General features: G+C 37.4%; 1 protein-coding gene across 1 annotated transcript; it reads right to left on the bottom strand.

Annotated features, from left to right (window-relative positions):
* Positions 1-88: 88 nt before the first annotated feature.
* LOC127655898 (nucleoporin SEH1-like) lies at positions 89-13,590 on the bottom strand. Its single transcript, XM_052143942.1, has 8 exons — positions 13,380-13,590; positions 13,129-13,179; positions 12,832-12,978; positions 6,799-7,010; positions 5,975-6,073; positions 5,745-5,885; positions 4,978-5,132; positions 89-2,838 (listed from the first exon to the last, which is right to left on the bottom strand). Exons 1-8 carry the CDS (start codon positions 13,488-13,490, stop codon positions 2,684-2,686), a joined length of 1,071 nt encoding a protein of 356 aa, XP_051999902.1. The 5' UTR covers positions 13,491-13,590; the 3' UTR covers positions 89-2,683.
* Positions 13,591-16,090: the final 2,500 nt, after the last annotated feature.

Raw genomic sequence — 16,090 nt, 5'->3', positions numbered from 1 at the left:
CTCTGATGAGCCTTCTTCACAATGTCCATGTGTGAGTATATATATATATATATATATATATATATATATATATAGGACAAATATTTATAAGCGTAATGACCTGCTAGGAGAAAACTGATAATCAATTTTAATAATATACAGAAAATATATTTTTTGCATTAGGGAAGTTCATATAATTTCCTCTTTTTACTAATAGGTCTTTAGCAATATCATAACATTTGACTTGTATCTTTTTACAACCATCACATACTACCGGATTAAGACAGATCCATCATGAGTAATCTTGCTTGTTTTCATTATTTGGGGGATCCTGTGCTTGAGTACATAGTAGATAAAAACATCTCGTATAAAGTGGGTCCCAGATTTAAAATTAAAGCTTTGCAAAAATGCATTAATATAATAAAAACTCAGTTTGCAAACTTTTTTATTCTTTGATTCGATCTACAAAATATCACTTGAAAATGATTACATAATGTCACATTGCCAGCAAATGGATATCATTTAAAATATTTCCCTGGTTACTGCTTATGTTTGCATAAGCAGTTCTACTTGGTCCATTTTTAACCAAATTAAAAATAAAATTAAACATTTACTACAATCAATTACACTTGATTTGCCAAAAAATTTAGCCAGCAAAAAAAGGAAAATGTGACAATCCTATAGAATCATCTATAAAATATACCATTGCAAACACTATGGATTATAATATATATATATATATATATATTTTGTAGATCTACAAATCAAATTAATTTCAGCATGACTTCTAGAATTGTTTTATGCTATAGTAAAATCATAGGATTAGCCTTACTTTACACAAACTGTAAGAAAATAAAAAGTATACCCTACAGACTAAAATAACAGCAAGACCTTTATACACCACCACACAAATCCTTAAGTAATGGTCCCTTTTAACATCACCACATTCCTGACTCAAACATACAGTTGAAGTCAGAAGTTTAATATTAGCAAACTATAGATTTGGCAAGTAGTTTAGTACATCTACTTTGTGCATGACATGAGCAATTCTTCCAACAATTGTTAACAGACAGATTGTTTCACTTTTAATAGACTAGATCACAGTTCCAGTGGGTCAGAAGTTTTTATACACCAAGTTAACTGTGCCGTTTAAGTAGCTTGGAAAATTACGTCACGCTTTTACACTATTAGCTTCTGATAGGAAGGTGTACGTGTACCTGTGGATGTATTTTAAGGCCTACATTCAAACTCACTGCCTCTTTGCTTTACATCATGGGAAAATCAAAAGAAATCAGCCAAGACCTCAGGAAAAAAAATTGTGGACCTCCACAAGTCTGGTTCATCCTTGGGAGCAATTTCTAAATGCCTGAAGGTACCCGTTCATCTGTACAAATACAATCCGTCTCCTAGAGATGATTGTAGTTTGGCACGAAAAAGTGCAAATCAATCCCAGAACAACAGCAAAGGTCCTTGTGAAGTTGCTGGAGGAAACAGGTAGTGAAGTATCTATATCCACAGTAAAACAAGTCCCATATCGACATAACCTGAAAGACTGCTTCAGCGAGGAAGAAGCCACTGCTCGCCAACTGCCATAAAAAAAGCCAAACAACAGTTTGCAAGTGCACATGGGGACAAAGATCTTACTTTTGGAAAAATGTCCTCTGGTCTAATGAAACAAAAATGTTACTGTTTGGCCATTATGACAATTGTTATGTTTGGAGGAAAAAGTGTGAGGCTTGCAAGCTGAAGAACACCATCGCAACCGTGAAGCATGGGGGTGGCAGAATCATGTATTTGGGGTGCTTTGCAGCAGAATGGACTGGTGCACTTTACAAAATAGATGGCATCATGATGAAGGACAATTATATGGATATACTGAAGCAACATCTCAAGACATCACCCATGAAGTTAAAGCTCAGTCACGAATGGACATTTACCCCAAGCATACCTCCAAAGTTGTGGCAAAATGGCTTAAGGACAAAATCAAGGTATTGGAGAGGCCATAACAAATCCCTGACATCAATCTGATTGAAAATTTGTGGGCAGAACTGAATAAGCATGTGCGAACAAGGAGGCTTACAAATCTGACTCAAGTTTTACCACTTCTGTCTGGAGGAATGGGCAAAAATTTCAGCAACTTATTGTGAGAAGCTTGAGGAAGGCCACCCAAAATATTTGACCCAAGTTAAACAATTTAAAAGGCAATGCTACCAAAAACTAACAAAGTGTAAGTAAACTTCTGACCCTCTGGGAAAGTGATGGAAATAATAAAAGCTGAAATAATTCTCTACTATTATTCTGACATTTCACATTCTTAAATTAAAGTAGCGATCCTAAATGACCCAAGACACTGAATGTTTACTACAATTATAATGTCAGGAATTGTGAAAAAATGAGTTTAAATATATTTGGCTTAGGTGCATGTAAACTTCTGACTTCAACTGTACTTCTGTATGATTCAATAGTTCATAACCACCCCCCGGTCTGTATTCAAACATTAAAACAATACTGTTGACACAGGGTTGACCATAAGTACATTACTTAAAGGCAGACTCCATTTAAAAAAATGATCCACGTTAAGCGTCAGTCTCTTTGCATGTCCAGAAAGTTCATCAGTTGGTCCCAGTGAACATTGTGAGGTCCTGTTGCTTCGAAGCATGCAATTCTTTTGCGCAGCTCCAGATTTCCTCAGGATGCACAGCATCTATCTTCCAGCCCCATTTACAGCACTCCGTGTTGAAGCCGAGCCCAGGACAGAGCTTAGAGAACCAGGCGGACCAGATGGACCAGATGATCCAAACATCAGACTACCATCTCCTTTTAGAATACCCGTGCACTTCCAGTTGTCCATGTAGTTTGCTGGTGAGAGGTTTCAAAACTTAGTAAGTCACAAATACAGTAAATTATAGCCCATGCATCTGTAGCTATTTAATCTCACTCCAGTTGTAACATGGAACCACTGAGGTATTTACTGCTTGTTATACTCCTCATTTGTAAGTAACTTTGGATAAAAGTGTTTGCTAAAGTACTCATGTATTTTCTTAAAAGACGTAGTGTATTCTATAATAGTTTCTCCTAGCCCAGTTTAATGTGTTGAGACAACTACAGTGCATTTGGAAAGTATTCACAGCGCTTCACTTTTTCCACATTTTGTTATATTTCAGTCTTATTCCAAAATGGATTAAATTAATTATTTTCCTCAAAATTCTACAAACAATATCCCATAATGACAACGTGAAAGAAGTTTGTTAGAAATTTTTGCAAATTTATAAAAAAAAAAAAATAATAATAATAAAAAAAAAAGAAAATCACATGAACATAAGTATTCACAGCCTTTGCCATGGCACTCAAAATTGAGCTCAGGTGCATCCTGTTTCCACTGATCATCCTTGAGATGTTTCTACAACTTGATTGGAGTCCACATGTGGTAAATTCAGTTGATTGGACATGACTTGGAAAGACACACACCTGTCTATATAAGGTCCCACAGTTAACATGCATGTCAGAGCACAAACCAAGACATGAAGTTAAAGGAATTGTCTGTAGAACTTTGAGACAGGATTGTATCGAGGCACAGATCTGGAGAAGGGTACAGAAAAATGTCTGCAGCATTGAAGGTCCCAATGAGCACAGTGGCCTCCAACATCTGTAAATGGAAGTTTGGAACCACCAGGACTCTTCCTAGAGCTGGTCGCCTGGCCAAACTGAGCAATTGGGGAAGAAGGGCCTTAGTCAGGAAGGTGACCAAGAACCAGATGGTCACTCTGACAGAGCTCCAGCATTTGTCTGTGGAGACGGGAGAACCTTCCAGAAGAACAACCATCTCTGCAGCACTCCACCAATCAGGCCTGCATGGTAGAGTGGCCAGACAGAAGCCACTCCTCAGTAAAAGGCACATGACAGCCTGCCTGGAGTTTGCCAAAAGGCACCTGAAGGATTCTCAGACCATGAGAAACAATCATGGTCTGATGAAACAAAGATTGAACTCATTGGCCTGAATGGCCAGCGTCATGTCTGGAGGAAACCAGGCACAGCTCATCCCCTGGACAATACTATACCTACAGTGAAGCAATGTACAGAGAGATCCTTGATGAAAACCTGCTCAAGAGCACTCTGGACCTCAGACTGGGGTGAAGGTTCATCTTCCAACAGGACAATGACCCTAAGCACACAGCCAAGATAACAAACTCTGAATGTCCTTGAGTGGCCGAGCCACAGCCCAGACTTGAACATCTCTGGAGAGATCTGAAAACGGCTGTGCACCGACGCTCCCCATCTAACCTGATGGGAGCTTGAGAGGTCCTGCAAAGAAGAATGGGAGAAAATGCCCAAAAATAGGTGTGCCAAGCTTGTAGCATCATACTCAAAAAGACTTGAGGGTGTAATTGGTGCCAAAGGTGCTTCAACAAAGTATTGAGTAAAGGCTGTTAATACTTATGTACATGTGATTTATTTTCCTTTTTTTTAATATTTTTTTTTATACAATTGCAAAGATTTCAAAAAACTTCTTTCACGTTGTCATTATGGGGTATTGTTTGTAGAATTTTGAGGAAAATAATGAATCTAATCCATTTTGGGATAAGGCTGTAACATAACAAAATGTGGAAAAAGTGAAGTGCTTTGAATACGGTATAGGATGATGGCCAAAAAGCAAAAACAAAACAAAAACATGTCAAAACATCCCTCTAATTAATTTTGTTCAACAAAAGTTACACACTTCAGCCTTAACTCTTTCCCCGCCAAACACGGAATTTTCCGTGTTTTATGAAAAAACGCTTCCCCGCCAAACACGGAATTTTCCGGGTTTCCGTGTTTTAGGTGTTATACGGTAAGGAAGACCCCTGCGCATGTTTTGAAAGAGTACGCAACTCTTTGATCAAAGAAACAGACTGCGATTGTCTCAAACATGAAGAAGTGGAGTATTGAGAAGCTCAAAATATCAGACATAAACATGCCTTTTTCTCAGCTTTTTGTCTGAAATCATGTTTAATCCCTCACCTTTCCAGAGCCTCACACAGCCGTCATCACCAGAGGAGGCCAGAAGTGTACTGGTGATGTTCCAACTCACACGCCACACCTGAGAGTTATGATTGTCAAATTGGGCCAGAACCTGCACCTCGAACTTAGTAGGTGCTGCGGAGGAGCTGTCCTTTCTGTCAATTAAAAAAATATAAATAAATATATATATATATATATATATATATATAAATAATGAACACTTTACAATAAGGTTCCATTCGTTAACATTAGTTAATGCACATTATGCATCATGAACCAACAATGAACAATATATATTTTTACAGTATTTATTCATATTTAATGAGTTAAAAAAATACATTTGTTTATTGTTAGTTCATGTCAGTTCTTAATGCATTAACTAATGTTAACATATGCAACTTGTATTAGTATATGCTGAAATTAACATTAATCAAAATTCATAAATGCTTTAAATGTATTGTTCATGTTAGCTAATGTTAACGAATGGAACCTTTTTGTAAAGTATTACCAAAAAGAAGAGGAATGCAGATGGATGTTAAATTGTATTGGTCCCCAATTATAACTTATAGGCCTATAATCATACAACTCTGAATGGTAATAACTCTAAACTTAAGGATGCATTAAAATGCATAGCATTATTAATTAAACAATTATGTCTGGGAATGCAATGTTTTAAAAATTAAAGATGGCTAATTGGACCATTTCCATGCAGGGATGTACATGGCATAAACAGTAAACAAACAGTACTTTTGCAAAGAAACACTCACTGAAGGGGAACCAATTTGAAGATGCGCACATCTTTTGTGGCAATTGCAAGTACATGAAAGGACCGTCCCAGATTTGGAGCAAATGCGATATCATGTACTGCATCTGTAACGGTCATCAGTGTCTCAGCTTTGGCATATTTCCTACAGCCAGAAAAAAAAAACAGATTCATACACAAATTCTACAAATAAAAAATGTGGAACATCATAAAAGGATAGTATTGAAAGCAAACCTTGTAACTTCATTATACTCATATATCTGAACTTTGCCACCATACGTCACATTGTTGTCATCACTACCAACTGCGATCATAGGAGAGTGAGCTGGAGAACTGTGAAGACAAAAAAATTGTCTGTGGCTGATTTTGTGAACTGCCAAACCAGTAACTGATGTGGCCAGGACTGAAGAACTCAAGTGGCCCGAGAATATTTAAGCCAAAAGTGTCTTGGAAACTCTGTTTATTGAGTTTAACCTTACCGTCAACATAAGCATGTAAAACATCTGTGCTATTTGCAGTCACAGATCTAATGAGGAAACTGAGCTTTCACCCTTTTGTGAAGCACCCAGTTAGGAATTCCTGTCATAAAAAACAAGTCCACAAACAATATTGGTTGTAACTGCTTTTCATTGTCTAAATACACCTAAAACTAATTGCATCATGCTTGTGAGTAAACGTGGTAACATCGGTATCTTAAAAAGGTGCAAAAAGTAATCTTTCCCACATAAAAAAAGATTGTGGTTCCCCCTCATGGTGACCGCCATGTTGAGATAACATGACCAGCTGAATACCACTGCTCTTAACGCATTTTCAGTCACCCATTACATTAAATGGGTTCTAAATACATCTGTGAAGAAGGCACTTGTGTAATAGTATAAGACAAATTAATAAAGCAACAACAAAAAGCTATAAATAGATAGCAATAGAATATGCTATTTGTAAATTACACAAGGTGCATCTCTAAAAGCAAATTTTGTGACTAAAACAGTGATGGTGTTAGAATATGATCGTGTGTATTCATATGCGTATCTACACTAGAGCAGTCTGTGAATTCTCACCTGGAAGGGTTCCAGGAGATGCAGGAGCAGGAGAGCTTGGAAGAGATTTCGTGCTGTAGGGACCACTGGCTCAGGTTCATCACATCAGGGGCCTCGTAAATTCGCACCACCCCGTCTGCAGAACATGTGGTCAGCATTAAGCCCATGTGCTTCGGGGCAAACTTCACATCGGTCACTGATGTTCGACTGTCCACAAGTGTAGTTCTCTTTATCTGAAGAAGATGGGTCACATTAAGTCTAATGTTGCAGTCTAAAAGAGAGACACACTGGCTCCGTTCTGAAAGGAATACTAGCAAAATTGATGCTACTTATTGTGAAGTACACTGCCAACAATTTTCTAAAAGTTCTGACTAGGGCTGTCGATTTAACGCGTTGTGCGATTAATTTGACTAAAAATAACGCGTTAAAATTAACGCCATCAATCGAAATGCCCCGGACCGTAATATGGAAGATTCCTGAGAAATGAAAGCTTGTAGTACCACCCGTTTACTCCATTTATATATATATATATATATATATATATATATATATATATATATATATATATATATATATAAATTTTAAATATTTAAAGAGAACTATGTATCATTATTTCATCATTATATATTTAATTATATTTATTAGGGATGCACCGAAAATTTTAGCCAATATACATGCTTCCCCACCCCTCAGTGCTCAGGTTTCACTCTCAATTGATGTAATCATAATTCGGCCGATGTCAGCGGTGTGGAAATACTATATAATACTAATAAGCAGTGCCGCCGCACCCTATACGCATACTACGCAGTCTGCATTGGGCACCAATTCCCTAGGAGGGCACCATCTTTCCCTTGGAGGGCACCAGAAAGTCCACCGGGTGCCTTCCGCACGTTATACGTTATTCAAGGACCCGAAAGCAGTTGCGGAACACAGTCGATCGCTTCACGCTCGTATTGCGAATGCGACAATCCTCTTGACTACTGGCCCATGAACAAAGATAACTTTCCATTGCTTGCGCGGATTGCACGCTGTATTTATCTGCCCAAGCACCAGCACAGAGAGAGACAGAGACAGAGACAGAGAGAGAGAGAGAGACTATTCAGTGCAGCATCTCATGTTCTTGATTTGCCAGAAAGCGTAGCAACTTTTGTTCTTGAAGTGAAACCTGAAACTTTTACTCAAATAGAAAGCAGTCCAATTTGCTATGTGTATAGCAATTACATAAAAATGTGTTTAGCCCTGCAAAACTTTGTTCTTCACTTGAGGCTACATCTGTCTTTTACAGTTGAGTTTGGTTTTATTTCTATTACTGTTGTTTTGCACAATCATTTTATATTCAAGTGGAAATAAGTTTTCATAAACAGAAAAGAGGCCCTCTGCTGTTGTATTCTGCCTGTTGTTATCATTAAATGTAGCATATTTAAACATTTTGTATTTGCAAGATGCAAGCCTAGAGCTGCTAAGTTCATTACTTGACTGCTGTTTTGCATATCATTAGAGTTTTCTAGACATTTACATTTATTGGATAATTGGTAAAAAAAAAAAAAAAAGTTACATTTGATTGTTAAAGAGCTGAATAAAGAATAATATGGTGAGTTACTTTCAATAAAAGTGTGATCATTTTTATTAATTTGTAGTTTTTCCAATTAAGATTAATTAAATTCATGAAATTAAAAAAATATATGTATATATATATATATATACATATATATATATATATATATATATATATATAAAACTATTTTAAATTGTCCTTTTTGGCCAAGTGCATCCTGAATTTTCGGTTTCGGCCCAGAATTTTCATTTCGGTGCATCACTAATATTTATATGAGGGGCTTTCTCAGCAAATATTTGTATATGCGATTAATTAATCGGGATACAATGTAATTAATTCGATTAAAAATTGTAATCGATTGACAGCCCTAGTTCTGACATACTGTAGTACAGTGTATGCAGTGATTAACATTTCAATAAGTTTACATTGTCACATCATTTTAATGACATCTTAAATCTCAATTATAAAACTCAATTCACCACAACGGAAATGTACAGTTTACACAGTGTGCCATGTTATATACTGCACATTTTGCAAATGTAGTAGGTTATCTGGTAATTACACCATGCATTAGGGGACTACCGCATGATCTACCGATTTTAAATGGTTGACTAGTCGAGCCCATTAGTCGAGTCTAAAATTCAACTAATCATGAAGTCATTCCACTCCCATCCCAAATCAGATGTCCCAACACACAAAGTTGACAATCGGGATTAATTTCATCATGTCTTTTGACTCCAACTTAAAGTGCTCTTCTAACTGTCACGGAATCATGTTCTTGAAGGAGCGAACAGCATCCAGTTGGCATAACTAGTATTTTGCTTATATTTCAATGCCAATTTGCATATATTGCAGGTTACTGCAGCATTTGTGTCACCTTTATCAGAGTAGCCTATGGAATGTTCTGAACATTAGAGTTGATACAATGCAATGCACACAAAGAATCAATGTGTAAGATTGATGCATTGCGTTTTTGAGCAAAGCAAATACAATAAACGAAAAACAGCTCTAAAGTGCATTCTGTGTGTGGGGCTACACCCACATTAATCCAGACACATTAAAAAAAGGAAGCGTTTTCCAAAAGTTGCACGTCGTCCACACTAAAACATACATAAACGACTAAATCCCCTTACTGCGCATGCGAAAAAAGAAAACAAAAAAGAAACAAAATTGCCATTCCATGTACCCAATTATCTTAACAACACTATCAAAGTGAATAGGAGGCATAACAATTAGAGGTCGACCGATTAATCGGCCGGCCGATTAATCGGCCGATTTTTTTTAATTTTTTACATAATCGGCATCGGCCAATATCCACACATATCAAGCCGATTATTAGGCAGGCGCATCTGTGTGTTCGACGCACACTGCCCCTAGAGTCATTTTCCAGCAGAGTGAGCAGACCTCATCCAGTGCCTAAGGAAGGAGCTAAGTTCCTTGGAGAAAACAGTAAGGGTTAAATTTGTATAACTTCTTTAGATTTAATTAAAAACTTTTGATATGTTACTGCCAACTTCAAGAAAAAACGTGACAAACGTGATAGTTGACATGATGTTCGGCTACTTTGGATATTGATAGCGTAGTTGAAGTTATCAACTTTATCACAGCAGAAGGGTTGCTATCATGTCACAATAAGTAAGCAAGAATTTTGCAATTACAGACAGTGAATCTGAGACTTTTATTTGTTCTGTTTGTGTGTCTTATATTTGAGAGGGTTGTCACTCAATGCAGAGAAATAAGTAATAAAAATATACCAACGCAGTATAGGCTATTGAAGGACTGGCTTTGGTACTGGAGAAATTAAGAAAATACATTCTTTATTGCTATAAAGAGAAAGTTATTTTATCTCACCAGCCATTTCTATGTATAATATGAAACCATTTATCTGTGATGCAATTTAGCTATTCGCAGTCAGAGAGAGAGAGAGAGTGCCGCGGTGCCACAGCGAGCACAACACGAGCCCTGCTTAATGAGTGACAGAACTAAACATTCAAACGTAGCCTGGTTTAGATCTGTGATATTAGTCTGACTTTATTTTAGATTTCACCTTCCAAAGATTATAAAAATAATATTTATACATAAGCCGCATTCTGTCTAGCACAACTTCCTTCCCTTCACAGCGGTGCACTGACATTTCTCCCTAAAACTGAAACTTAACGTCAGAATCGGCACGATCGGTGATTGTTGTAAAATGCAGTCTAGCTACTGTTGCTAAATTGCAGGATGCGTTTAATAATAAAAAGAGCGCAAGAGATACCATTCCCAGGGCGACGCGCTCCGAAACAGACCGCAACGAGACAAGCAAAGTATAGGCTACTTTGGGTTTCATGCGTCTAAACGATCAACTATACACACAAATATGTGAGAATTCACTTAAACACAGTTTATGTCTTAAATGGACGTAGTTCTGGAAATAGTTGGGAGAAAATATGCTGCATCAGGAGCCTATTAGATCTGAACTCGGTCTTAAAGGGGAAGCTGTCTATTAAACATGTGACGATTGAGCCATTACTGCGAATCAAACAACAAAAGGCAAAGAGAAAATCACTTACAGCTCTTGAATGAATAACTTCTGCATTAATAAGCATTAATCTATCTATGATAAACTATGCAGTGTTATTTTACAATTCATTACTTTATTAGATTTATTTTTAGACCACACCAGAACATTAATGTTAGTAGACCTTCCTGAAATTAAATCACTGTGCCTATATAACGTTTATCTTTGTGTAATTGTTTATCTTTTGTTTGTAATTGTTTATCTATATGTATATATATATATATATATATATATATATAACAAAAAGAACCATTAAGAATACCGTTGAAGTACCGGATCGATAAGCAGTATCGGTAAGATAGTAATACCATTAAAACCTTAACGATACCCATCCCTAGTTATGCCTGTGCTTCTCTTGGATGCTCTGAATATTGGATTACGTGTCTGGATTGCCCCTTAATTAAAGCTGCATTTGGATCTCAACCTTCGTGTCTCGGAGCAGTTCGTAACACCTGCTTTGTTTATTTAATATATTTGTTATACATTATTTATACAATATGTTTTTACATTATACATTTTTAATTTAAGTGTACAAGTGCAGATTGGTCAAGCGTTCAATAAATGTATTTGTTGAGAAATTTTGTCTATCTTAAGTAATTATTTGTGTTACATTTTATCTTTCAAATAAAAGGTTCAAATAAGAGGTTAAAAACAAGCACATATCGGCCAAAATAAATCGGCAGCATTAATCGGCCGACCCGGATCTCAAAAGATCGGCATCGGCCTGAAAAAAACAATATCGGTCGACCTCTAATAACAATGCCGCTACAACACGTGCCACCAACTCGATTGTTTTGGGTTGAATGGATCACATGACTGCGTCACCTGACAAACTGTCCTTTTCACATATCTCAATTTTCCCTCTACACACTACACCACGAAGATGCCGTTTTCAAATTTTTCCACTTGAAAGAGCGTTTTCGAAAAGATTACTTTTTCACTGGACAAAAATGCTGTCTCAGTGAAGGAAGGCCAAAATGTAGAGAAAAAGATGCGTTTTCAAATGAAAACGTATATTAGTGTGGACATGGCCCGAGTCTGACAGAACATCACAGCCTATATTCGAGCCACTGTTTTTTCTTACAGACTCGTTTTATAAATCACATGGTGAAAGACTAGTCGACATCAGGCAGAGATATCAACCTCCATGCTTTTACCATTGTAAAGAGCGTAACGATCAACCTGGATCATGCGAGTCATCTTGGCCAATCATTTCATGGCTGACGTCAATGGACCACGTAAAGAGTTTTACAACAGTTTTTACAGTTTTCATTGCACTTTTTCTTGTGGTCGATTTTGAGATCTATGTTAGTTAACGTATTTTGGGAATGTAATGTTTGTGGAATACTTTTCAGTGAGCGGGAAAAAGTGCAATTTTGTTGCTGCAGATTTCGGCATGAGAGTCTTTATTTAAAAATATATATATTTTAAATCAGCATCATTGTGCACAGAAAGCAGTCATAATAGTCATTACAATAATATCACATATAATTACACGTATAATACATTAATCATTACAGTTTGTCTAATTTACATTCTCTACAAAAAACTTTTACTGTAGTAAACTCCACACATAGTTAATCTCAAAATTATTGTTTAGCATAAAACATGTTGGAGATTAGTGGACAGGCAGTTAATGCAATATGTGGTGAGCCGTTTCCTTGCATCAGCATGCCGAATAAACAGCTTTTGCATCTCCTCGCCAGTGTACCGCTGCGTTATTTGTTTTGATGCTTACTGAGGCTGACAGTGTTGACTACATTATTTGTACTCAATTAGTCTGTGCACAACCTAAAATGCATGCAGAAAACTGTTCAAAGTTAAATCCCACTTCCTCTACTCTGAACTTCAATCAGCCACATTTATCTTACGCTACTGGACAACTAGTGAAAATTAAATGATTTATGGCAAATATTCACACTGGAGTAATCTCTCTTACCCAGTGGCTTTGCCCTCGTTGTTTGTCATTGGACTCTCCAACAATCTCCTCCCACACTATTGCAGTACGGTCAAAGGAGCAGGACGCCAGCACCTGCCCGAACTCTGGATGGGCCCATGTCACTCTCCAAACTGAGCCACTGTGAGTCTACCAAACACATCAGTTGAATTGCAGCCCAAACCGTATACACTATGTAAACTCTATGGCAGATCAAGGAAGTTGGTAACCCATTCAAATATTAGACCTCCTATGGGTTAACTAGAAATTTGAGATGATTTTCCTAATGAAAAGACTTACTTTCCAGCTAGCTGTGCAGTTCCATTCTCCATTATCACCCTTGTCCCACACCTAAAGGAAAGATAAACATGAAATCCAAACGTCGTACACTTTCCTCAAAGAAAGATGGATAGAAATTAAATTGCACACGTCTGGTAACTTGTGCAAACTGCTTTACATGCTATATTGTTGTTTTACATAAACATGCTCAGCAACCACGCATGTTGCTTGGCGAATAAACGTGCAGGCCCCAGGAACAAGAAAACATTTACCTTAATGCTTTGGTCGCTGGAGCACGTCGCCATTCTCCGCCCATGAAAATCGTAGGAAACATCGTGGATCAAATCTTTGTGATCGGCTGCGATGCTTCGCGCGACAAACATTGTTCTACTTGCCCCTGCTAATGTCACGCGGGAAGTAAACACTTGTGCTCCTAGCTAGTTTTTCAAAAGGGAAGTTGCAAGCCCTCCAATCACGTTAGACTTGCTCCGTATTTGGCACAGATCTTTATATTACAGGATCGGTTGCAATGTGTGAGTGAATGGTAGATGTACTTTGAAGATCATTGTGTATCTGAGCACACGCAGTGTAAATACCGCGCTCGACTGGATGCGATTATGGTCACCCAGAAATGCGAGGAGAACGCTTTCCTTTTCACATATGCATTTATTTATTAATCAATAAAATAGTTACCTGTAAGTTTGTGCTGATAAAACCTGAGAAATCAAAGTGATCTATAAGAGAAGGACCTTAATACATACACCATAAACTATACTTTTGACTCTTTTGAATTTATATCAAATCAGCTGGAAAGAAAATCATTTCCCAAATTATTATTTAAAAAAGCACTGGCACAAAGGCAGCTGCTTTCAGTTATACAAAACATCATCGAATGAAGAGTAACAGTAAATGAATAATGTAAAAATGAAAGAAAAGACACACAGTGACATGATGTGACCGATTAGAATTTCAGATAAGAATAAGAATAATAATCAAAATAGTCCCAACATCTGAGCTATGATGAGTATTGTAAACAAGAAAGGGGTGAGGGAAAATTGAACTGTTGGGCCTGTGTTGCAAAAGTCTTCCTCACAGCAGGTGGCCTTCATGGTGTATAAGGTCTTATTAGAAGGGAACTTGACAACTGTTGTCTTGTTGCAATGGTCCATGGCAAGACAACCCATCACCTTTAGATCCAGGACAGTTGCTGAAAAAGCATGACAATGACAAAGTGTTATTGTTTTGTTTTTTTAGATGTGTTTGTGTGTGAAAAGCTTTGCTTTACATTACCTGATTTACCATTTTCTACATAACAGAACTCATCATCACTGCAGTTTGTCTAAGTAGTGTAGCATACATCCCAGAATCCGAGATCACCTGTTAGCATTACATTTACATATTTGGCAGACGCTTTTATCCAAAGCGACTTACAGTGCACTTATTACAGGGACAATCCCCCCGGAGCAACCTGGAGTTAAGTGCCTTGCTCAAGGACACATGTGATGGCTGTGGGAATTAAACCAGCAACCTCCTGATAACCAGTTATGTGCTTTAGCCCACTACGCCGCCACCACCACTTCTAAGCAAAGATAAATGAAACATTGTGATATTAGCTTCAAAGTAATATAGTTTTCCTTACAAGAATGTCCTGCAGAAATCCTGTAGGATTGTTGTTCTCTGTGCAGGGATCTTGCAGGAATTCTGCAGGGATGAACAAAATTCCTACAGGAGTCCTAGGTTTGTCAAATAACCAGTTATAAAATTACCTAGAATCCTACAGGAATTTTAGGATTTAGTATACACCTTGAGAAAAATGTATAGTGTGTAAAGTTGTCCTGCATAAACCAAAACATTCTCATTTCTGCAGGACAGACTAATTTCAGTAGTATTGCACTTGTTCTGCAGGAGTCACATCTGCAAGACTATAGTGGAGTTTGGAATTGCATGCTACTAGAGACTATTTTGCAGAGATGGGTCACTTCTATTTAAATGAATGGGAGAAACTGGGACGCCCAACCAAGACACTCTAGTGCCCAACAATGGATGTAGAAAGGAAGTCACGCCTTAAAGAGCCAATCAGCTTTTAGATACAGATGTCACCTGTCATGATTAACTCCTATATGGCAGCCACGGGCCATGCATTTTAAGTCTAGGCCTTCAATGCGATTCATGCCATTAAGAAAACGGTTTCAAAATGAATAAGACGCTATGCCTCATATCATACATATGTGGCAGTCAACTAATAATACCAACTGATATTTTAAAAACACATCCACGAATGAAAGCCAGAACTTGAAACTACTGTACACTTAATGCTCAAGCAAGCCTAATTTTAACTGCAGCATGACCGTTCTGTGAAATGAGTATCAAAAATCATAATTTTTCATATGAATCTACCAAGGAGGCAGGGCTGGACTGGTAATCTGGGCCGATGCATTTTGGGGCCAATCAGGGGCGGACTGGCCATCAGGAGAACCGAGCACGATGCCGATACGCGATGACCTTTGATTTGGCCGGCCTTGAAGTATATGACAAGAGTGAAAAAAAATATATATTTTGATGCAGCTTTTCATTACATTAATTTAGCAGACTGCACAGTAATTTTAATTTGTATTTCTTTTATAATGAAATCATAAAGGAGCGGAACCAGGACAACTTTAATATAAAACAGTTTGCAGAGCCTGAAATTCGGCACAGGATTGCGGCTATTGCGCACAATTTTAATAATTCCCACAATTTCCAAATTCATTATGCGGGAAATTCCTGCACACTTTTATTCACTTTACAGGGCAGCTGCAAATGAATTAGTAAAACAATAGATACAGATGAACAAATCAAGCTTGTTTTTGTATCAAACTGTAATTCAAGAAGTCAGCAGTGTCAGAAGTGTGAACGTGCCGTGAAGAATTGCTTTGTCGCATTGATACTGATAAGATGTAATGGATGTCTTAACCTGATAATTCGACATGCAAATTGCGTTATA

The sequence above is a fragment of the Xyrauchen texanus genome, chromosome 15 (genome assembly GCF_025860055.1).
Source record: "Xyrauchen texanus isolate HMW12.3.18 chromosome 15, RBS_HiC_50CHRs, whole genome shotgun sequence".
NCBI classification, from domain to species: Eukaryota; Metazoa; Chordata; class Actinopteri; order Cypriniformes; family Catostomidae; genus Xyrauchen; species Xyrauchen texanus.
This window is presented reverse-complemented; position numbering and strand designations above follow the sequence as displayed.